Genomic DNA, 24348 nt, shown 5'->3' on the forward strand with positions numbered 1-24348 from the left:
GATGTGATAATGCTTTGGAAGGATTCAAGGTCACAGAGGTAGGGATTACATAAAAGCAGTGCTGGTACACTAGAGCACATGAGGTGAAAAAAAAATAAATATTACTGCCTGTCACAGCGCAGGAAGCGAAAAAGACTGCAGTAATCACTTCTGTCCGAACCCATATAAACCTTTACGCCTAGTCGAAGCGCCTACAGTGTTCTTCACGAGTGAAGGTTAACCTCAGTTAAGACCACAGCGGTAGCAGATACAGTGTTGCACCGTACGTTTTGCTAATGTAGTCTTTGAGGCACACCTGTAGCACTGAAGAAGATGGGTGAGAGCTCTATTTTGAGAGGAAGGCAGCTAGAAGAAAGTGAAAAACAAGTCGATTACAAAATTTCCGGAGTGTCTGCGAATTTAAAGGATTAAAAAAAACAAAAAAAACCAAAGATTCACGATCAGGTAGATGAATCAGTCTGTAGTGCAAGTACCTAGTAGCTCAGTTCTTAATTAGTATCATCCCCAACAATGCAGAGAGCAAATAGATGGAAAGATACACTGTTGAAAAACAAATTTAAGTAAATTCATATTATAATTATTATTTTTAACTGGGACTCGCATACTACTTTACTGAAGTAGTTTTAGCAATAATTAAATTAACATCTATAGCAAAGAAGGAAAATATCCACAACAAACCTAATTACAATAAAGGTCTTTCAACATCCTCTTTGGGGCTTTTTTGACGCTACTGAAATCAAGACTCGGAAGACTTGCAGCTACACTAGTACTTACTCCAATAAGACCCTCATTAAACTAGTGCATGTGCATGTCAGTGACAACATCCTTACCCGGATCATTTCAGCCACATAGCTCTCTGGGCCAGTGTACTCTGTTGAGTCCTTGACCTTCACCAGGACAATGAAGAACAAGTAGTGCCACATGTTGTGCTCAACTTTGATGTGCTCTTCAAAGGTGACCGTCTTGTTGTCAAACTTATCTCTTTCCAAACCTAAAAATACATAAATAAATAAATAAATAAATAAATAAAAGACACAATTTCACACACACACACACACACACCAAATAATCGGTCCTCTTTATTTCTTAGGAAAAGTGAGGAAATACATTTTCTTATGCAAGATTGCATCATCATTCCTGTGACCTAAATAATGACTGATGAATGATCATGACTTAATTTTTTTTTTTAAAGACAGGAAATGGGGGTATGAGAGAATGGGCAGACAAAACAAGCGAGCACAATTACAACTTATTACTGATTATTTAGTTGAAATTACCCCCCGACAAAAAAAAAGAAGAAAAGAAGAAAAAAAGTGGCTGTGCAGTGACAGATGAGGCCAGTGTCTGAGTATGTGTACTGTCTAACATGGTCAAGACCCATATGGTAACAGGAAGAAACACTCCTCCTCCACATCAGCACCTGCCATGACTAACCATTCATTCTGGGAAGAGGAGGCGTTTGGTTGTTTACCCAGAAGAAAAAAAAAAGAAAGAAAAAAAAGCCCCCATTTGAAAACAGACCTCATGTGAAGTTGCATCATAGCAGGAGCATGCTCATATGAGAGCTGAGAACAGGGCACTCGTTTGATTTCCCTTAATTTCATCATCATCATCATCATCATCATCATCATCCATTTGCATCGTTCACACCCGCAAAATTACCGAGTCTGTAGCGAAACGTGTTGCGTATTGACTGTAGCTTCGACTCGAATGGAACTAAAAAGGCATTTCCGCTTTTTTTTTTTTAAACTTGAAGAATGGAGTGCTACTAGCAAATAGAAATGAGGGTTAAAAAGACAGGAAAAGAAGTGTCAAAGGTCATGAGTCATATTCCCATAATGCTGACATATTACAGCGTTTGCCGAGTAGGCAGAATGGCTCTAAAAGTAAAACTAGAATTACCACCTTGCTGTTGTAGGCCTCCTCCAACTAAACAAGTTTCCATTCCCACCCTTGTTTGAATGTGCTTGAATTCTCACCAACTCCATCAACTCATTCCATTAGATGTCAGTGTTTGTGAGGTCATGGTTAGCCTCACCTTTGACACTAATTTCTAATCATTTCATTCAAAAGCTTAAGTGATGTCAAGAAATTCACTCCAAGTCTTCCTGATATATTACATTAGGGATGCACATACATAAATTTCTTTGCCTTGATCATTTCAGCACTATTGGATGTGTAACTTTATTTATAAACTAAAGACAGCATGGTGGACAAAGACAAAGATCGACAGTTTGGGCAGAACCTTCAGAATAAAAAATCACATCCAAAATAGAAAGAAAATGTAAGCTGTGCGTTTAACTTTGTGTGAAAGAAGTGGGCTTTGAGTCCAGGTATTCATATGTTTGAAACTAACACAAGAGCAGGACTGATGTGAGGTCATGTAATGCTTTATAACCCAAATGTAATCAGTTCACACTGAAGTCCGCAAGAACACCAGCGAAATGTATAAATACCTCCCAAATTAAAGCGGTCTCAAGTTCATGAGAATAGGACAGTAACCTTGAGCACGAATTAAAATGGGGCTATTGAAAGCATAAATAGCAGCACATAAACAGTCTTAACTAATCTAAAAAGTTATTTTGCTTCTTTTCTCACCGCAAATAAAACATGTTGTCTTGAGAATTTCCTCTTTCTTCTGCTTCTCACTTCTCAGGTCAGCAAATGTGTCAATGATGACACCAAAGATGAGGTTGAGGACAATAATGATGACCATGAAGAAGAAGAGCAGGTCGTAGATAACTCTTGCTGCAAAAAGTGGTTCCTGTTGAAGCCAAAGGCAGGTGTGGGGGGCGGGGGGTGGGGTGATGGAGAAAGGCAATGAAAGCTAGCACGTTATGTCAGCCAATGAGAACATTTTTCAGTTTAGAAGATCAGTGAGGAACAGACAGTAAAAAGCTGAACAAGTTTGCAAAGCAGTCTTACAAGTACAAGCACTGACCTGTGATTCTGAAAACTTCTAAAAGAAAATATTATCTCCTGTGAGAGAAGTGTACATATATGTATATAAAAACTAAGTTAAGACATTGGTATGACTCAGTGCCCTTTTGTATGAGTACAATCCAGCTGTAAGGTTGTGTTTGGCAGGCTTCTGAACAACTGAAAACAGTTGTGACATCAATGCAAATGAGCAATAATTTACATGAAGTTAATAAAAGTGTGAATGATTCATAATTCTTTGTGCCATCTTGTGGGTTGAGCTGCAGGTCTAATGCGTGGTAGTCACAAACTTGTCTTCATCCTGTGTGTTTTTGCTGTGTTTGGAGTTTTGAATACATCCTCTTTGTAAAGGACAACTTTCAATCACAGACTTTCAGACATACTGGACTCCTGATAAATGGACTGGTTCTTATATAGCGCTTTTCTACTCTACTGGAGCACTCAAAGTGCTTCCTATCCTCTACTGCACTTATTACCTCATCCAACACATTAAATTGACAGCACGTCTACTTTTGCTTATAATGTTTAATATGCAAACATTAAATTCCTTATTACAAGACTAAATACACCTTTAAATGTCTGTTAGCTTCTGAATTTAGTTGAACTTGAGTTAGACTTATTGTGTATGGTAGTGGGATGTGCCAGTAGATCTCATCTGTGTTGCTAGACTTTAAAGTGAAAAAAACAGGAAAAACAATATTTGGTCATTTTATGACACTTCTTCACACCCTCAAAGGTGTGAACTCTCCTCATTGTTGGGTTCCTGTTTTTTTATACCTCTTTGGATGGTTTCCGTAGGACGTCCCCGACACCTCCCCCACTCCTGAGGCCGTGACTCAGTACTGTGACAATACACATGAGCAAGGAATCGCACGTCCGCTCCTTGTCTTCAATCACTACCGCTGATGGCTGGATGGCAAGGGAAGCTACAAAGACACAGCGCAGTGTTACTGTAGGATCCTTTAAAGTTTATTCTGCATTTCTATCCTCCAGCAAAAATACCTTTATATATGGTTTCAATAAAATAAGTGGCTACATTACATAAAGGGTCAATTAGCTCTAATATAATACCAGAATAAACTGGGAGGTTTTAATGTGACTGAAGACATTCTTTAACTTCCCACACAAAGGCTAGTCACCAGACTACCCTAATTAGCCCGCCTGGTGATGATGGATGGGAAGCTCAGACAAGGTCAAGCTCCAGGCAGTTTGAGGATTCGACATGGTTGGCCGATCAATTTAAAGGTGCTACGTGTTCACCTTTGAACGGTGGCTTTATCCCAACAAGGTCGGATGGTTTGCAAAAACTCATTGTTTGCAGTTAGAGAGTCCCCGCACCATCCCTGGGTGGACCCATCGACCTGCTCTAATCTCTGACCTTTCAGCTATGGGCCCCTACATCAAGTCTTAGGCTTGGTACTGTGAGACCACAAAGTCTAAAGAGTCTAAACCCCTGGTGTATGACCCAGCTCCCTGAAAGCCCCCAGTTGGCCCAGTCAGTTTTAATCCCATGACCACCCAGTCGCCTAGATTTGTAGCTCGGTGGGACGAATCTCTTCTGGGCAGGTCAGAAATGTGTGAGAACATAAAGCCCTTCACACAAACACACGCACCCAGCCACGTGGAAAAATTCAAGAGATTCACGAACAAACACATGGATTTACACTTAAAAAGAAACCTTTGACCCTAGCCTCCACCCCATGTACACGTACTCTCATTTACCTTTCACTTTGTCAACCTACCATCCATCGCGGCCTCTGCTGAGCAGTTTTCTCCATTTTCTTTCTGACAAACTCCACCAGAGACGAACTCTCCCACCATGCTGGCTCCATGCTCTGTTCAGTTGGGAACAGAAGAAATTATGCAAGTATCCAAACTATACAAGGTTCCCATTTGAGAGTCAAACACTCATTTTTATACAATGCATTTTGGTGGCGACGAATATGTGATAGTGTAGCTGGATGCTAAGAGCAAGTTGGATGATCTTGAAGTAAATGTACAAAGATCCAACACACTTAATATTTTTCATCTATTTTCATCTTTGTTTTTTTAGTGATTCAGAATGCATGAGGAAAAACATTCCATCTGGGTAAAGCATGGCATGCATTTTGGTTCCAGGAAGGAAATGGCAAGAAACCTGTATTCCAACTTACCGAGAGTTTTGTTGGGTATCCGGTCGACAGCCAAAATAAAGTCGTCCTTGAAGAAGATGTATCCCACAATAGAGAAGAGGTAGACGAGGATAAGCGCCAACACAGCTGTCAGAACAATTGAGCGGCCATTGCGGGTTACGCTCTTTATTACGTTCAGCAGGGTTTCTTCTCGGTAAACCAGGTCAAAGAGCTGGAAAGAACAAGGGTTTAGAGATGTGTGTGGAATATCTATATGTGACAAAAAGAACTGGGTTAAATGTCATATATGATATGTGTATAGGATGAAGTATGTGTGAGCTCACATACTAGTAGACTGTAAAAGAAGACATGGACAAAGACCCCCAAGGTGCAGATAATCAGGTAGAGCAGGTGGTACAAGAACTCGACATCCATAATCATGGCTTTGTATCCACGTGTAAAGGTTCCTCGGTTTCCAACGAAGCTCATCAGGAAGATGACCTTATTACATAACTGAAAAACAATGGAAAACACACAGCATGTATAATTAGTATGGTATGGTTTGTTCAAAGGGAGTGCAAGAAGAATTTCAAACAGTCATTGTTCAGACTACTAAATATACAGTGCAAGTGCTGCATTGTCAGCGTAGTGTGGAATCTCCCGGACCTGATATACAAGATTTAAGATTCAATGAGTGACATTTGTATTGGCGGCTGTTTGAACAGAGTCTGTGTTTCTGTACTGCATGCAAGTTCAATGTCAGGTTCATGCACACTTACATTAAAGGCTCCCAGTAGGAGCAATGTGGGCTCGAGGCCCACCGAGAAGATCAGGCGCAGGATGGTGGAGGCAATGAGTGCCCTGATACCGTGAGGCTGAGGCAGCACTATGACAATAGCCAGTGAAACCAGCATAGCCATCCACAGCAGGGCAGACAGATGGGGCTCCAGAGTGCCTGAGGATGAAGGAGACGTCATTAGGGCGAGGTGAGAAAGCTTTCACTCAATCTTTTCCATCACAGCCAACTTATTAATCCTTTTATCAAGTCAAATGATAATCCAGTCACTCGGGAGTGAGGCAAGTCACACTCGCCAACATCGGTGCGCCATGACTTAAATGCATCAGTTTATCTGTTTAAACACGAAAGCAGCTGTGTGATCGTTGCAGTCAAGCAGAGCACACAAGCCCTTTTCAACAAGGCCATCTTTCAGATGTATTCATTCATAAATAAGCTTCAGGAAACAGAATAATAAGCCTTTCATTTTTAGAGAAGAAACAAGAGTTGTTTGTGCTAACTGTGGTATCAGAACAATTGCTACATTGAACAAAACATTTGTGCCACTACATCAAAAAGTAAATGACACAAAGTGGACATCAGGTGAAAAGTTGAAGCTCGCTTATTTTTTTTAGTTGTGAATGTTGATGCCTTACAGAAATCCACAGAAATCTAACTCACATTTACCCTATGCATGATTTGTTCTATATCAGTTATTGTGGTTCAGGAAAGCAGTATTATGAGCTCATGGTGCACTGGCATCACCCCATATTCTGATTTCTTCATGAAAACAAAAAAGAAAAACAACTTTCGTGTCAGGTTTGCTTTTCTCTGAGTAAGGAAGAAGAGCACTTTCGATGTCTCCCTCCATTCCCTTCTTTCTGAGGCCTCCTTCTCGTCTCTCCGTGTATAGCAATCACATGACAGGTTGTTACATAACCTCCCATTGGCTAAAAATATACTTTGCTCCCGCCAAATGCATCAGAGATGCATCCCAGGTACTGCATCGTAACAGGCAGCCTGGGCGCTCAGACTTGGCAGCCAACCCAGACACAGCAGCTTTGACGTCACACACCTACTGTCTAAGGCCATTCATCTCTCTTACTTGCTTACTCTGCAGCTATAAGAAGACAAGCGAGACTGACCTTTACATTGAACTACTTGCACTACACTTCACATATCCACATGGCTTGTATTGTTGACAGACAGAAACAATCCGTTTCTCCTCATATTATAGCAGCCACCTGTGACAGGGTGGACGCTCTGGCAGTTTGACCACTTGACTCGGACCTCGGCATCAAGCTACTCAACTTGGAGTTATTCAGGGTGTTTATTTTTAAGGCTTACACACTTCTGCTTGCTACTAGAAGTTTGCGACCACAGATTCTCTCCAAACAAACCGCTTACAGCGAACCATCCACGGTCATTGTAAGTGAGGTTTTCAATAGTGTTTAAGGGGATTCCATGTAGTCTAAGACAGTATGCAAGTGAGGCTTGCTATGTCTCGATGGCAAACTTGCAATAAACAACATTTCTGACCAGTTTAGCTTCACTGGAAAAATTTGGTATTTCTTTGCAAGCAGCTGGTTTTAATATTCAAATGAAGCGTCTCAGCTGGTAAGAAAATAGGACATGTTTTCATGCATGCATCCGTGTGGCGGTAAGCATTCACCATTTCACACTCTAGATGCCCAAAACACCTAATTTTGCAGTGAATGGTGTATCCTGGAATGAACTTGTAAGCTCTCAGAAGGCCTTTAACACTGAAAACCACATCGGGTTTCTAAAGCTAAGCTAACAACCTCTTTTTTTCTCTGCTCTACACCACTGCGAGGAAGTTCAAACAAAAGGGACCTCGCCGTTTGACCCCAGACAGAACAATTGAAAGTTTATGCGAAAAACAATGTGCGTCTTCTCTTTGCACTGGAACAATGGAGGCCTTAACGGCTGAGGCTTTTCGCGTCCCCACAAATATTGCCCTAAAGCAGAACTGAGAAAAAACGGAAGGGAATAAGAGACGGCAAATCAAAAAGAAAACTGAAACTTCACACAAAAACATGCTCAGGTCTGCTTATTCCTTTGGTTTGTGAAGAATCTCCTGTAATCACTCAGAATCTCTGTTTGAATGAATATTCAGTCTTTGAAGTTACACCTTGTGACCAAACACCAGACAGAGTTTTCCCTACCCCTAAATTTAGAAATGAAAGCCTCGTGACAGCCCAGACTAATCTGGGATTATAATCATTTGGGGAAGAAGGTCAAATTTGGAGATCTCAGGGATAACAACTTTTTATGTCAACATCCTTGTTGGTTAAAAGAAAAGGAGTGTATTTTATGCATTTTAAATGAAGATCAATATTCATTACGCTGGTTTGTTTTGGGGTTTTTTTTCACTTTTTTCTCCTTTGTACTCAATACATTCAATTGTTTGTAGGCATTAAACTGACATATATGCTTCAGGGTGATTACTTCATACTTTGAGCCAAAATCTACACTTTAGGCACAAGAGACACGAAAGACGCTTTAGAGCTGAAAATCAATTAAATCAGCAGAGCACTGAATTTCTGTAGGTGCTTATATGCTTACATAATTTCCATAGTTGTGCATATGGGGATGATGGACTTTGGTTGACATATCAAAACCTAACCATAACCCATGTCAGAAACTGATAGGGCATGAATGGAGCATCACTCTGAAGACACCCTTTGCTAAAAACAAAAAAGAAAAAAAACTGTTTGGAAACACCTTTAAATCCAATCAGCGTCGGCAAACAGTGACTCTAAAAGAAGGATGGCACACAGAAAATACCGATGTTAAGGAATGAATAACACCATCTGTAGTTTCAGTATCGAAATGAATGACCTCAGTTTTTAAATTCTGGCTAAGATTGGATCTCAATTTGGTTTTGTAAAAACGTAAATGCTTCTAGATGCCTTGTAGCATTTGTTGTGTGGGGTGGGGGTGTGTGTATCAATCACAAAGTCTGCTCTCGTCTTAAACTTGTGACCACTGCTAACTGGCTGTATCAAAATGCAGAGGTCCGTTTCAGGAAATGGGTTTAGTGAAACTGAGAGATGAAGGATCCACTGGGTTTTTTGTTTCAGACAGAGCTAAATAAAACTCTGGGTTACTCATTAGTTATTAATGGAGTCTGAATCCACCTGTTCCCTGGCAGGGTTTCTTCAACAAACAGAGTTTCTTTGCGATGTCTTCCCTTTTCCGAGTCTGAAGCAGCTGTGTGAAATTTGATTGGTTTCCTCACTGATACAAAAACTTTATAAAGACATGCACTTGGTGTTAAACATCAAACAACATTGAGACATCAAGCTATTACCAGGGAATTGTTTTAACATGACGGCTTTTATGAAGAATCGGTCACCAATGTGATGACAAATGCTGTTGACCAATTTTTAGCTGTGAATACAATCTTTAAATCTTCCTTCTTCATATCTCTGCAGATATCACTGAATCATACACCAGAGCTTACTTTACTGATAACCGTTTAGATAAAGCATGTCTGTGAGAAGACAATGATCAGTCATCAGTGTCATTTGTCATGTGAGCACATGTGGAACAGTCCTATCATAGTTGGCAAATCATGTTGTGTCTGAGTGAAGGAGACCGTGGTGCAGTCTTCCACTTTAATAGGGAAACTTTATGATTTCAGTCATAATGTGTTCTGATAGCATTTCATGTTCAACTATGTTCACACTTATAAATACAGTCATTTTGATCAATAAATAATAGCATAACAGCTCTTGGTGTTGAACTAAACACTAAAATCTAAAATTCACTATGACTGGCATTGATACAGTAGTTCACACTTTTTCTGCACAAGTAGCAGCAAGAAGGCTCCTGGGTGAAATCTCATGGTTCCTTCATGTGTGGCATGTTTTCCCTGTGCTGCGTGGGATCTCTCTGGGTACTGCCTCCCACAGTCCACAGACATCCACGATCAGTTAATTTGTGATTGTAAATTGACCTTAAAAAATGGTTTGTATTGTAAAGCATTATGAGTTCGCTTTTACATTTAAAACTTCGTTTAAAACAGATCACCTCTTGGACAAATATTTATCTCGCTGTATGTGTCCCTGATGTGATTCTGGCTTTTTAAGGTGGTCACAGTATTCATAGTCTGGGTGAACAAACTATCACATACCCTAATTACCTGAAGTGATGCAAAGGGAGAAAAAAAAGACCTCTTAAACCAGTATCAGGGGAAAAGAAGTGCAAAATCAATCTTTTATGACACCACTGCAGTTCAAGATCCAGCTCTTCAACTAGGATGACATTCTCTTCACGGCTGTAGTGATGCTCACACCTCCCTAACTTTGGTTAGGAAGGTGTGAGGCTACACCCAAACCACAAGCATGGGAACATATAGTGTTCTGTAAGGTCCTTTAAAGCTACGCACTAATAAATCCTTTTACTGTGGCAATCTGATCAAGTACTGGCTGCTACTGTGGAAATGAATATTAAAAAGGTCTAAATATAGAGCATTTCGTAAAGGATGTGAAAATTGGGACGCAAATCAACAAGCCACAAACCCCTCATACATCTCTCAACAGCAGCCAGATCTCAAATTGATTTTAGTTTTTTTGTGTTTACTTCAGATTAAAAGACAGAAAATAAGCAAATGTGACATTATGTACATTTTTTGAGTCATTGGACAGCTACACACAACGCCTTTTTTAATTGCTCTGTGCCAGTCACATACTGGTAACGGAAACTTGGTGAAGGAAAAAATAAACTATTGCCTTTCTCTCCAAATATCAAAAAGATTCCTGCCATAACTTTTACAGGCTAATCTACACTTTTTAGATCACAGTTTGCCTCGGGTGGTCGAGGACTACTTTCTGTGAGCTGGAAGGTCTAAATGTGCTGAGGTGTTGCGGTATACCCGATCATAAAATGAAGAAATTGAAGAGTAAACACTCAGTTTCTTTCCTGTTCTTTTTAACCAGGTCTCTGATAACACACATTTTGTACTCTCTGCATCCCGCCCCACCCCTGATCTCAGCAGTAATGCTTGTGTCACTCACTCCCATTTCCTGTGTTGTAGTAGTCACACTCATTGTGTTAACCACAGTGCACACGCACACACACACACGCGCACACACACACGCACACACACACACACACACACACACACACACAGATAACAATCAGAGCATAAGCAATCTGTTATTCTCAAGTGTTAAAGGACTAAGACCAAGGGTCTGTCATGGTGTCCGCATGCATATCTTCAGCTCAGGGACGAGAATATAAGCCGCCATGAATTGAGACATGCTAACAGAATGTTCACATAAAACAAAACTTTGTTTATCTATAAAGCTGCAGATTTCTCATAATGCTGCTTCAAATTGACCTACAGAGCAAAGCTTATCTCACATTTCACCTCAGACACTTCTGCTACAGCACACCACTTCTACTGCTGGGTGTTCGACCATAACCAGCTCCGAGGATCGAGTCGATTAATCGTTTCTACTCTTAGTAGCCATACACTCTGAATCAGATGGCAGTACCTACACAGAATATTTACAATATTTGTTCTGTGTTTAAGAGCATGATCTCAGCTGCAGAATGACGTTTTGTTTATGCGTTTTAAACTCTGATCCAAAAGAAACTTAACAGAAGTCATCTTAACAGGGCAATGGCAATGACTGGGTATCATACACAGAGAAAGACTGAGAGTGACTGACCTCCACGGATGCCTTCCAGAGGGTAGAAGAAGGCCACGAGGAGGTTCATGAGCACAGCCAGGTTGAAGGAGATGCTGCTCCAGAATGACATGTTCCTGGAGCACCAATACAGGATGGGCTGGGCTAGAGGACAGCATAGTGAAGCACATTAACACAGATGGCTATGCTAAAGCACTCAGATGTAGTGCGTACATGTCTGTACTCCAAAAACTGTCCAGTGTTTCAGATCAACCAAGTTTCACTTTCAATACCTTTGAGTCAAAGCTGAAAAAAAAAGAGATTTATACAGATAACCAACTTTGCACCAACCCTAAATTACATGAAGTGTGTGAACTCTTTCTGTCGCTCTCTACAAACACTGAGCATGGCAACTATAAAACTGGTGCCATTAATAGTTTCTTTTGTAAAGCCAATTACAGCTACTCCCTTGTCACAAGTGGCAACCACAGTGAGCAGCTCTCCTTCTTTGGTTTAGAAGAACCAAAACTCGCTGAGTGAATATTCTCGATATTTGAATTGGTTAGTAAATTTGGTGTGAAACACAGTCAAACAAGTCAGAATGCGAGTGTGTACATTTACTGCTAACATAACCACCTAAACAGAATAATCTGGGACACCTCAAATCCATTTAAGGAATCAAAAATCACACACATTTCACATTTGAAAAGGGAAAAAAATACCCTCAGAAAAGCCCAAACAAACTTGGGACTCTGTGGAAAATGTAAACAAAAGAATGCAACAATCTGCAAATCATTTAAACAATAAGCATCTGAATAGAATTTCAAATTATGATTCATCAGACCACAGGACATTTTTCACTTCTGCTTAGACCATCCCGAATTACCTAAGGCACACAGCAGGTACTAGTGTTTTGATCCGCTTATTTTATTTGATGTTGTTTCACGGTGGTATGAACATTTGGAATTTTTGGATGCTGAATATTTTCTGAAGTATCCCCGAGGCTTTCAAGTGATTTGGCCTTCAGATTTACGCCTGTAGGTTTTCAGACTGTCCCTTGTGTTCAGGGATTTCTCTGGATTCTCAACATTTTTATGATTTACCATAGATGATGAAATCTGGAAATTCTCTTGAGTTTTCCAAATCATTATAACCTCTGTGCACTGCTGCAATTAGTGACCCATTAATTTACTGACAATCTGTTCATCAACCAAATTACTTCCACACGTGGACATACTGTTTGAAAGTTTGTGAATCCTTTTAAATTTTCCGTATTTCTGCTTTATTATGTCCTAAAGCCTCATTGAAGTTTAGGATCTGAGTTATTTTGAAGGTGAAATCAGAGTCACATGTTTTCAGTCAGGTGTGGGTGGGGGCTCGGTTTTATTCAACGAATGGGGATTTATCAAAGTTTGACTTTCACACATTTAGGGAAGTGATTCACAGCACGAAAAAGAAAAGAAGTGCGTTTGCAAAACCTAACTTAAAAGTCTGAGCACCAGAGTTTGTGTAAAAAGAAAAGGTCATATGCAAGGTCACAATGGAACCACGAGTAACATCCGAGCAATTAAAGGCGACGCATCGGCTTGCGTTCACGTTAATGAATGCACCAAAAATAATAGTGTGTGTGTGCGTGAGCGTAAACAGAGCAAGGGGAAAGCCACTGATCTTCAAAAACGACACTGCTACTGGTTTGACAAATAAGACATGCACACGACGTTGCACAGAACCTTTGGTATAAACGAGAATCTTCATATTTGGAAAAAGGAAAGCACGACATCCCAGCAGCGGAACTTTATATGTGAAGCATGGTGATGTCAGCGTCCTGTTTTGTGCCGTTTCTGCTCAATCAAAGCACAGGTTAACAAATAGCTTCTTAGACTTAACACTTAATATGCGGTCTGTGCTAAAATGTTGAAGTTTAAAAAATAATGCAAATTATTTTGTTCTTTTATTTTGCTGTTGATTCTTTTTGTGTATTTTCCATTTTAGACAGCGACAGAGTTTTTTTGGAAACAGGGTTTCGCACTAAAGGTTTTTCCTCCTTTAGTTGCACTTGCATGCACATATTTGGCCGCACACTCACACAGACACAGCATATTAGACCTTGGTCAGGAGATCAGTATCGTGGCTAATGCTATTTTGAGCTCGGCTATTCATTAGAAAAGAAGAACTGCGGGTGGGGACTTTTGGCAACAGAAGTCACTATATTGATGACAAGCGGTTAGCACCAGTGGAACAGCACGGTCTCCAGCTGTGCTGATTCATTCACATAGGAAAGAGGCTGGTCTCTTCATATTTTTTTTTTTTCACATTATAGGCTAACCCTGTCCCTTCTGGTCTGACCGTATGACAAACCACAACCTTTTCTTTAACCAGCAAAGACAAACAAAAGCAAAAACTGACAGAGTCAGGTAGGCAGTCGGCAGGAACCGGACCTGACCTTAAAGGGAAAGTCAAAGTAGTGCGCTTGAGTGCATAACTAAAATAACTTAAGATTAATGAACAACAAAAGATTAAAGTGAAAATGACATCAGGACTGAGTTTTTAATGCTTTGCCTTTGTGTCCTGTTCCTGCTTTCTTTTACCCCTGCTTCAATTGATGACATTGCGAGAACCTTACAGCTGGTATGTAGGTAAAGTACATCAAACCATTAATCCCATTATGTTGGGAAATTCAGGCTTTTAGTTTCCAGAAAAACAAAATACAGGAACCCGAACATTGTAATATCACAGCAGTATACTTTGTTTTTATCGAGATTAGAAGATGTAACGTGATAATATCACAACAATGGGAGCTATATGCTGTATGCTTCGCTACTAATATTTATTACTTACTAGCTCAGTGATTACAGTGCAATTTAAATATAAGCAGCTTATAAAAGTTTACATGCTCTCTCGACTTTCATCTCTCCAGGGTTCGGCATTTTGGCAGCCTCTTTCAGACATGGACCCTCATCACAGCAGGTCTCTATGGGTCAGCTTTATTCTGCTATCAAGAAAGAACCGTACCTGCAAAACTTTGAACCAAACTCATTTTTGAGTTTTTGTGTTTTGTTCGTGTTTGTGCGAGGTAGGTCCAATTTACTCTGCAACACATCTTGTAATGCTGCTGCAGCTAATCTCGGACAGATCAGTGGTTAGCACAATTCAAAGTTGAAGCTATGAGTGAGACCTGTCTGAGGTACAATATAGCTGTGAGTTTCTGTCTGCTGATAAAACATTAAAAAACCCCATAAATGCTGTGGTAGTTGAGGCCTTTATATTCTTTATTGGGATATGTGTTTTTGTAATACTGTTGTTTGTGGAAGACACATTTGGAGTAATCCTACTAGAGTGACAGGGAGGGAAACTTTGTGCTCACTTTTTGCTGATCATGCCAATATGTAAAACATAACCTGTATGCAGTGTATGTGTGAGAAAGGGCCTTGGGGCCTGGAGGGATGCAAGAAGAAAGAGCGTAAACCAGGCACTAGTTCATAAAGAGTTGAGGAGAAAAACGCACAGGGTACGGTGTTTGTGTTACCAGTAGCCTCTTGAGTACCTCGCAGCTTCTTCTGCCAATTCATCTCATTGAAGAGATCCTCAGAGCGCAGGAAGAAGTCATTGATCTTGCTACCTTGCTCATCTCGCTCTGTGGTGTAGTATACACGCAGCTTGGACTCCTGAGTGAGGAACTCGCAGATGTTGGGCACAGGGAAGACAATCTGCTCCATAGTGCGATCCAGCCGCACAATCTGGACACCAAACAGAGCAGCAGTCACCGATCAAAACATCCGTGACTGCGGCAGGCAAATACTTCCTTATTCTTTTCTTATATGAAAACAGGTTGTATCCTTAAAGAAGTCAAGATTATTGTAGTTACTGAGGAAAAAAAAGATTTTATAAACTAACCAAAATAAATAAAAAACAGAGGAAATCTCCTTGGTTTTAGTATTTATTAGTTTGGCAAAATCTATCATAACTTGACTGATGAGGCTTTGATGGATGAGCTTATCGAGACTAAAACAAAACAAAAAACGAAAACACTGAAGCTAATAAAAAGTAAAGTAAATCTAAATATTTTCAAACAATATGAACTAAACTGAAACCAGCAAACCCACTCTGGAAACTGGCTGAAGCTAAACTGAACTAAAAACAAAGTAAAAATGGGAAAAAAATTTAAAATATAACCACCATGACACCTCTGATTCAAATGGACTGCCTGGCATAAACTGCTCTTTAGAGGAAAAAAACAAAAACAGGGTTGTTTTCTTTCCAAAAGCAGCTCATGAACTGAACCAACAACTTGAGCTTGGAATACTGCCAGCAATCTGCATTCCTCTTACTCATCGAGTGCGCACAAGAGAATGAGCAAACATGCCAAAGGCACTCGTCATTCTGTCACGCGACACAAAGAAACACAAAACCAAACCAAGAAAAAAAAAAGTATCACATGCTTCAAGTCAATAGTTAAGCCAAAACATGTCACAGTCCCCTTAAACCAAGACTGGCATCTTGCAACAGAGATGTTAGATAGAGCTCATCCAGAAATAAAACTCTGGGAAAATGATGAATTGAAAATAACATACAAGACAGACGGCAGCAGGTGAACATTAGCGGAGTTTATTTACAACATGGAGCCAAACACTGACCTCAATCTGAGCGGTGTGTTTAGCATAGAACTCCAGGGCCTCGTCGCCCTCGCCATATGTCCCTCCTGGCTTTAACATAGCTTGCAGCTCCTTGTTGTGGCGGGCTAACTGAAAACAGATGATTGACAGACAGTCGTCACAATTGTTACTTCCAGCATGTCAAAAAGGTTGGGCAACACTGCTCGTATTTAGAAACTACGTTAACTCTACATGCTACTTTTCCTTTGTTTGAATGCATCAGCTTTCATTCACCAGTAAGGCTGCAGGGTGGGGCTGTTTAGCCCCATAATTACTGTCATTCCACTAATTGATTGTATAAACAGGCCCTCAGTTACTGAGCAGCCCACAGCCTGAAAGCTTTCAAAGAGGAGATGAGTATAAAATCAAAGGTATCGTGTGTTTTCAGGAGTTACTGGAAATCCACTGGTCTTATTTGCTCATGGGGTGTTCCCCTTTCCACACCTATTTTATAGCGGCTTACTTGATGTGCCAAGATGTAGATGTTATGACCGACATTGCGTGGAGACGCGGAGTGCTCCTCCTCTCCATCCTCACCCTCCTGCGGCTCCTCAACCTCTATCTCTCCCTGCATGTAGGCCTTTTTGATCACCTCCACCTGCAGGAAAAAACGACTGTCATAACAGCACCTGCTTGTTACTATGCAATTGTTTGCATTACACACATACCAGCTCTTTAGGTCTCATATTATACAGTATCCTCTCGGCATTCTCGCTGTCATGGCGACTCTCCATTATTGCGAGAAGCAGCTTGGAGGCATTATTCTGGGCAAAAGATGACAAGAGACAGATTGGCTTTTTTACCTGATTGTCAGCATTCCAGACTTCCAGAGACAGTAAATCAAATGTAAGTGTTCTCTGTCACGCTTTACTTATGCAATTTGTGATGGAGCACAGGAAGAACCCGCGCTGCTCTAACTACTTCCAGTCAACATTCTCTCGACATTTTCCTGTAATGATTTTGAGGTGTTCTACTTTCAGCTACTGTCAGTGAAACTGCAATTCCATGAATTGTTGTATCTAAAGCTTTTGACACTGTCTAATGACAGAACTACCACATTACTTCTCCTACAGACGTGTAACGCCTGCATAATCAAATCAAATAACACCTTTAGACAGATTACTAAAAGTATCACACCACTTCAGAACACTCACTTTGAGTTCCAACACCAGATCCATCCTCTTCTTGCCAAGGGGGTTGATGTCATTCAGGATGAGAGCAATGATGATGTCAATGCCATTGCACTCATGTGTGGCAATGCAGTTCTAAGGAGCAAAGAAAAAGAAATGGCAAAACACAAGATTGACAGTAGTTCTGGGTTAAAAATAATGTTTAATCTCTGCTGTTGGTGTTTTTCATGATATAATCTGTAAAACCAGCAGGACAGCAGACAAGATTTTTTTTCTTTAGCAGTAATGAGATAAGAGCCTGATCCACTTTCCTGTAAGTCAAGCTCTTCTCCTTTTTCTGCATCTATTATTTGTACTTATGCACACTTACAGATAAAGATTTTAATAAGTGCGAGATGGATGAATTGGAGGGGTTTATGTCTGAAATGGCAAATTTGATAGTGCATCACAAATTCCTTCATGTAATGTGACAGCTGTCTCAAACCTACAGCCAGTTATAAGGTGCCAACTTCAAAGACAACATTAACCGTGTCTCTCAACAGATTATGTATTCACTAACAAAGTGGAATTACAAGAACAGGAAACAACAGTGAGTTATCCATCTATCAACCATCTGTCAGGTAGGTATCTAAAACAACCAGCACCATTCTAAAGGCGAGAGTGGCAACATTATTTACATCTCATATGTTCTTTGAAGGAATTCTCACTCTAATTTCAGGGACTGTAAATTTCACGCAGTGTTATAAAACACTCAATTAAGTTTCTTAATCTTTATTTAACCAGGAAGTGAAACTACTGAGATTAAGAATCACTGTTCTGAGAGCGTCCTGGGCAGAGGGTGGGTACGATCAGGATCCTGGAGAAAACAGGTGGGATGACAAAAAAAAAAGGGCATAAAAAAAACAAAGACAAAAACAAAAACAAAACAACTTTGTTCCAGATTTCATTTGAAGCCTGACTCGCACCGATCAGATTGCCCTCAGGTTTTCATTCCTGGCACAGTAAGGTAGTGACAAGGCAGGTCACATGTCATAAATACTGGCCAAGTTTCGGTGGCTTCGCAATCATAAATCACACACACACATGTACCACACCTCAGAGCTGAACAATAAAAAAGTGTGGAAGCCAAATGGTTTGGAGTGACTTGATACAATGTTACAAACAGAACATGCAAAGCACGAATAAAAAGAATTCCAGCACTTGTTCCCGTTTATTCTCTCTTTGTGAACAAAACGCTGTATTTAGTCTGGCAATGCCCCTCTGGCACTGTGTAAAGGAACTGGAATCAGTTCAAACAGTGACTGTATTTAGCCAGTTGCTTGTTTAGTCATGCCAGTTTCACACTTGTTATAAAAATGACCTCGCAGCGGCAGGAACAGAGGATGCCACCATCATGTGAGAAGACTACTAACCTATGCCAAAGAACAAACAGAGGCGTCCTGCCCGGAGTAGGCTGGTGTTAGCGTGCTTAGGAAAGACAAGAGCCCGACACATTCCTGACTACAGAGAGCTCAAGCAAAACTAACATCACGATCAAAGCCTGACATCGATTTGATAGATACAGAATATAAAAAGCTCACGTTGCACACAGGCGTACAGTGTGTTACCTGGTTCTCGTGGCAGGGGCCTTGGCAGTATTCAGTAAGGCTCTCCACAGTCTGGTTGATGAGTCCTACATTCTTCTCATTGATGTAAAGTCCCAGAAGCCCCAGTCCTCCTGTGGTGCTGCCACAGATGCAGTCCAAGAACTGAAGAGTCTCACACACCAGATTATAGTTGTTCTTGTTATTCTGGTTGCGTAGAAAATTCTACAGAAGGACAACATGAAAATAAACACTCAACATGGAATCTCTTTCTTTACTTGGACTCGTCTCATCAAAAACTTTAATAGCCCCTGTAGGGAAACAGAAACATAAACTCTTTGTTAACAGTTAGTCGCAAAATTAAAATGTATGTGGCATGAGGTAAAACCAAGAGACTTAATACGAGATGATTCACGAGGGTGTCGGAATCTGCAGGGATGGTTGGCAGAAGAGAAATTCCTCTACTTAGGTAATCTAAACCATTTTCTCTTTCTCGCTGACGTGAGAACTAAATATAAAAAGTCGTGATGGCTTTTCCAAATCTACTGTATACGGCAGCAAGACAATTACTGCAGTGACGTCTTTGGAAAGAACACAAACATCTCAGTGAACTGATCATCTGTGCAGCGAGGCTAGCGGTAAATCAATATCTGGCTCCCACACAGGTTCAGAATGGGAGAGACAGCACAGAGCCAACCAGCATTTAATGAAGGCCTGTCCCAGTTTGGAGTGGAAAACTGAATCAGTGCAAGCAGGAAGTTTTCTGTCTGGGCTGCCGGAGCTAGCCACTACCAAACACGAGCACACTCATCATAGTGAAACCAGACCAGCACATACAAGACTGCGTCAGGAAGTTCTGCAACTGGTGCCTATTTTCAACAGTTTCATTTCTGTATAAGATGGTGTGATGACTGAAATTCAGAACACGGGACAGAAAATGTTAACCTTGCTCCCATCAGCCCACGGCAGGCTATGTATTATATGTATATATATTCAAGGATTCAAGGAGCTTTATTGTCATTCGCATCATGTTAACATTATGTGCACACGGTCCCGGAGCGAAATGAAACAAAATAATGAAGAAACAGAATTTCTTTTCTTTTTTTTTAAAGTAATAAATAAATAGTTTTTTTTTTTTTAAACAAACAGAATAACAAGTAATAAAATAATACGATACATAATATGATAAGTAGAGTGCAACAACCTGGTACAACAAGTACCAGTATGGAGTATGGATGTAGAGTGTAGGTATTAATACTTCAGCAGCAAAGGGCATGATGACCAGCATTGATAAAGTGACAGTGTCAGTAAGTGTCATATATATAAATAAAGGACTTCTAGTAACAACAAGCTGGTCTGATGATGGCTGACCTGCAGATCTCTGTTGTGGTTCTCACACAGCAGCTGCATGAGGCGCAAGATGGGCTGCATGATAGTGATGGTAACGCTCATCTCGCCCTCTTCCTGGCTCTTATCAGCAGCTGGGACAGGAGAGCCATCGGCTGCAGCTTGGTGCTCTTCGGCTTCAGCCTCACGACGATAAGTTGTGTAAGCCTTCTTGGTGACCGCAGAGGCCTCAACTAGCTGCTCCTTCACTTCCTCAGTCACCATCGCCACTACCGGCATATCTTTCACTAACCACAGGTAAAGAAGAGGCAGTCAAACACCACAGACCACTGGACAAGACAACTGTTACAATGACTGTTCATTTGACAAGTTAAGAATTTATGTACTGATCCTTGCTATCATTTACACATACAGAGATATGTAGAAATGATACATGTGGTAAATAATAAATAACATTTTTGTACATGGGTATAATTAATAATGAAGAAACGGATTTACTGCCTCGTACGAAGAGTGCAGCAGAGGTTTGCTTTTCCAGTTTGATGGTGTCATGTGCGAGTTATTTGACAATGCAGTCAAACACTTCCTTCTCTGCATTGTTATGTTGGTAACGCCAACACTTGTCCGCTGACCTTTCTTGCGTGCCGGTGTGTCTTTGTCTGGTGGTTCCTCGTCCTTTTTCTTGCTGCCCAGGTCACTGGTATTGACAGTCACAGTGGCTTTGATCTCCTGCTGGGCCAGCTTCATCCGCTCATAAAACACTTTAAAGAATTTCTCAGACTTGTTGTCTCCCGTTAAACGATGGTAGAATGACCTCTGGGGTGGAGACACAAAAAGAAAGAAATAAAATAATACGAGTCGCTCAGACAATATCCTTGTAGGTTTTTTAAATACCTTATAGTGTTTACTTAAAAATCAGCATTTACACCAATATTTTAAACACATTTTAATCTCTTACATTCTTATCATTGTCTCTGCTAATTGTTCTGCAGCGCTGTTAGCCAGAGGTTTAGTGAGAATTAGTTATATAATCCTGCTTTCACAGTGCCAGGAAAACATGCTCTAAAGGCTCACCTGATTTTACACTATCTGCTCTCTGCCCCTTATCAGAACTTGCTTCTGGCACCCAGAGTACTCAGATGGGTCTTAACATGCACAAGTATATGACCAAGGGCAGAAACGAAGACGAGCTCTGGGATTAGCATGCAGCCACATTTAAAAACATGCAGATACCAAAAGAAGCAGCTACACAACCTGTCCTGCAACCTGTACTTCACACGAACATGTGAGGAGTACATGTAAGCAGGAAAATGCACACAGCTGTATAAACGTGTTCATAGAATAGGCCTCACTCGTGCTGAGTGCATTTGTTTAATGGCAAAAAAGCAATTACTTTTTACTTTTATAAGCATTCAAATATGAAACACGAGACATTTTCTTCACAAACCTCTTACTCATACTGGAGCAAAGGAAATATTCTGCGACCTACAGCTACACAAAGGCCAATCTGGCTTGAAAGCCCTGTTACATGGAGCTGTTGTTTTTCTGCAACAGGCTCATATGTTCTGTCCCATTTTCCTCTCAACAATCCCTCCTTACATAAGACCTGTAATCAGCTGAGTGGTTACAGTGAGGGCACAGAGCGCCAACACTGTTACATCAGCCGCAGAGGGCGAGCAGTGGAGGGAGAAAGAAAAAGGGAGCGGGAGAGGAAGAGAGGAAAACCCTGCCCTACTTTTCACTGCCAGAGCGGCACGAAGTGAGCGTGTGGTGTGAGAGGGAGGTGGAGAAAGGGTCCGAAAGTGGGAGGTGGGGTTGATGCAAGCAGGAGTTATCACGTACTGAGATTCTGGGGCAGCTTTCAAAGTCTGTTACATAAGACTCTCTCCAGGTTTAGCTAAACTCAGTTAAGTTTGAAAAAAAGGAGCAAAGCATAGAAACAGTACAACATCAGCAGTGCATTACGCTGTAAGAGATAAGCAACATATGTGCAGAAAATCAAGACAACTATTGAGACATCTTTCTGCAAAAATCACCTGACTCAAATCCCGAGAGGAGCAGAGCACTCAGTGTATTAAGTTGTTTTCCCTCCCTTCCTTTATGCAACAGTTCCTTTTTCAAGCCTTTAACATCGTGTTGTTGACAAGGGTCATTCACTGATAGTGATCTGATTAAAAGTCAGACTTATGCAAGCAGACATACTTCTCCCAACAACAGCTCCAGGACAGCAGCTTTACAAGATAACTATATTAAACAGAACTCATGACTGCGGCCATAAAAACTCAATTTCTTCACTAATGTGAAGAAAATTATTTTGTCAACACTTGCTTGTTAGTTTTACTGAACAGCAAGCAACAGCTGTTTTCCTGTCTGCACACAGTCAGGGTTGGGCATCTGTGTCATGTTGAAAACATTAAAAACTGTCAAAAGCTAGCGTAAGTTGCTTACTCACACTCCTTTGTTAGATATTTCCATTTTTTTAGAAATTAAAGGCTGCTTTGCTAAGCAACTCTATAGCTCTGTAGCTGACAGCATTGTTAGATGGCAATTCACTCAATAAGAGAGTCCAATTTCCTTCAATATGACAGGATCTCAAGCCGAACTCAGATAATCATTTATACACATGTTGCAGGCTAAATTAGCAACACTAGTAAGTCTTCAAGGATACACCTAGACAATGAAATGGGTTTGTATACAGACTTAAATCCTTTCTTACACTTGTACTGCAACACTTTGGCATGGATCGCATCTTTATTGCTGGATTGTAGGACCTCATAAACAATAAGGCTTTAGATCTGGTTATCTTTGCTGAGTAGCTACAGCTTGTTGGAGGTGGAGCAAACAGTATATTAGGTGGGTGTGAACTCAAGTTTTGTCTTATCTGTGTACTTGGGAAGCAGTGAGAGAGTAAGAGTACAGGTCCAACCACATGCTAACTGCCACATTGTGGCTTACTTCCTAGCAGAGAGAGAGCACAGCTAGCTATCGTGTACCACGATGAGATAGAATTGAAAGATTTTAACGTTTAAAAAAAAGTCCCAGTAACAACTTTTATAACCCTTTGAAGAATGTGTCTAGCTGCAGCTTCTTTGCTGACTGCTGAGTCATTCTGTAGAGAAAACTGCCATCACCTAGTGAGTCTCTGCTTTGCCATCTGAGGCAGTTTAAACCCTCTACGTCTCCCACTAAAGAGCCAATAAGCCTCCTGGGAGCAGTTTTGATCCTGCTGCTTTAGGCTGACTTGAAATCTTCCTCCTATCTTACAGAATCAATAGGACAGCACAGCAGGCCCTCCTGTCTGATTATTCTGCACTTCTACTTTTCCCTCCATTTCCCGTCAGCTGCTACCCCAGCTTCTGGCATCAACACGAGCCAGTTATGTAAGGCCTGTTTATACCACCAGCTCTCCCTTTCTTTTTATCCGTCTCCCGCCTTTGCAGCCTGACACCTTGGTGAGTGACAAAGCCATCTCTGTGCTTATTGGAGGGCTTCAGTTGCGTACTCTGCCACCGCCCAGCTGGTATCCACCGAGATCTGCTCTTTGAAGCTATAACAAGACTGCCAGATAGCAGGTTTAAATCAAAGCAATCTACACGTGAGTGCGTTTTCTCAGAAATCTGCACGAGCAACCATCCGCACAGAGTCTAAAAATGCATGCAGTGACTTCGGCAAGTAATGATTGAAAGAAAAAGGTACACATGGCAGGACTGAAATAATTGGACTTTCATAAACTATAAACTGGGATCTAAACAGTAATTTCCTTGCCCACGCCGCAGTTAAACGAGAGCTGGTATGCTGAGGGCACCAATGCCTGGAAACTCACTTTGCAGAATCTTTTTAAAGCTTTCCAAGAGGTAGCTGTGAAGTGAAACTGAACCGAGGAGAGGTGGGAGGGGGTAAATCACACTTAGAGGGGGCTGAGGGCAGCGGTGTGCCACAACAAGCCTATTGAGTAAGAGCAGTCGCACCTGTTCGTGCCTGTGACAGTTAGGGATCTGAGGTCATGATGACAGCAATCACAAGATGGATGGTGGGCTCGGAGAAGCAGAGACTTTACACTTCGTCTCTTACATAACTCATAGACACACTCCCACAAACTCTAAGGCTGTTTGTCAAATAAGCTTTGTAGACTCTAAGTATAACCTGCAGT

The 24348-nt window shown here is 40.9% G+C and overlaps 1 protein-coding gene across 11 annotated transcripts in view; it reads right to left on the minus strand.

Annotated features, from left to right (window-relative positions):
- itpr1b (inositol 1,4,5-trisphosphate receptor, type 1b) overlaps nucleotides 1-24348 on the minus strand; it is a 79093-nt gene that overhangs the window by 6404 nt on the left and 48341 nt on the right. For 6 of the 11 annotated variants that reach the window (XM_025907465.1, XM_025907461.1, XM_025907462.1 and 3 more), the window contains 16 exons: nucleotides 20831-21014; nucleotides 20223-20485; nucleotides 18876-19076; nucleotides 17293-17403; nucleotides 16807-16902; nucleotides 16602-16736; nucleotides 16121-16228; nucleotides 14992-15223; nucleotides 11529-11651; nucleotides 5831-6006; nucleotides 5400-5564; nucleotides 5094-5283; nucleotides 4683-4775; nucleotides 3718-3866; nucleotides 2599-2764; nucleotides 831-991 (listed from right to left, as the gene is read on the minus strand). In XM_025907465.1, the coding sequence (XP_025763250.1) occupies nucleotides 831-991; nucleotides 2599-2764; nucleotides 3718-3866; nucleotides 4683-4775; nucleotides 5094-5283; nucleotides 5400-5564; nucleotides 5831-6006; nucleotides 11529-11651; nucleotides 14992-15223; nucleotides 16121-16228; nucleotides 16602-16736; nucleotides 16807-16902; nucleotides 17293-17403; nucleotides 18876-19076; nucleotides 20223-20485; nucleotides 20831-21014 (2553 nt within the window). The remainder of the gene's footprint in view (nucleotides 1-830; nucleotides 992-2598; nucleotides 2765-3717; nucleotides 3867-4682; nucleotides 4776-5093; nucleotides 5284-5399; nucleotides 5565-5830; nucleotides 6007-11528; nucleotides 11652-14991; nucleotides 15224-16120; nucleotides 16229-16601; nucleotides 16737-16806; nucleotides 16903-17292; nucleotides 17404-18875; nucleotides 19077-20222; nucleotides 20486-20830; nucleotides 21015-24348) is intronic. The other 5 variants (XM_013269988.3, XM_019358632.2, XM_019358629.2 and 2 more) reach the window with 1 other exon arrangement.

This window comes from Oreochromis niloticus, linkage group LG5 (assembly GCF_001858045.2).
Source record: "Oreochromis niloticus isolate F11D_XX linkage group LG5, O_niloticus_UMD_NMBU, whole genome shotgun sequence".
Classification (NCBI taxonomy): Eukaryota; Metazoa; Chordata; class Actinopteri; order Cichliformes; family Cichlidae; genus Oreochromis; species Oreochromis niloticus.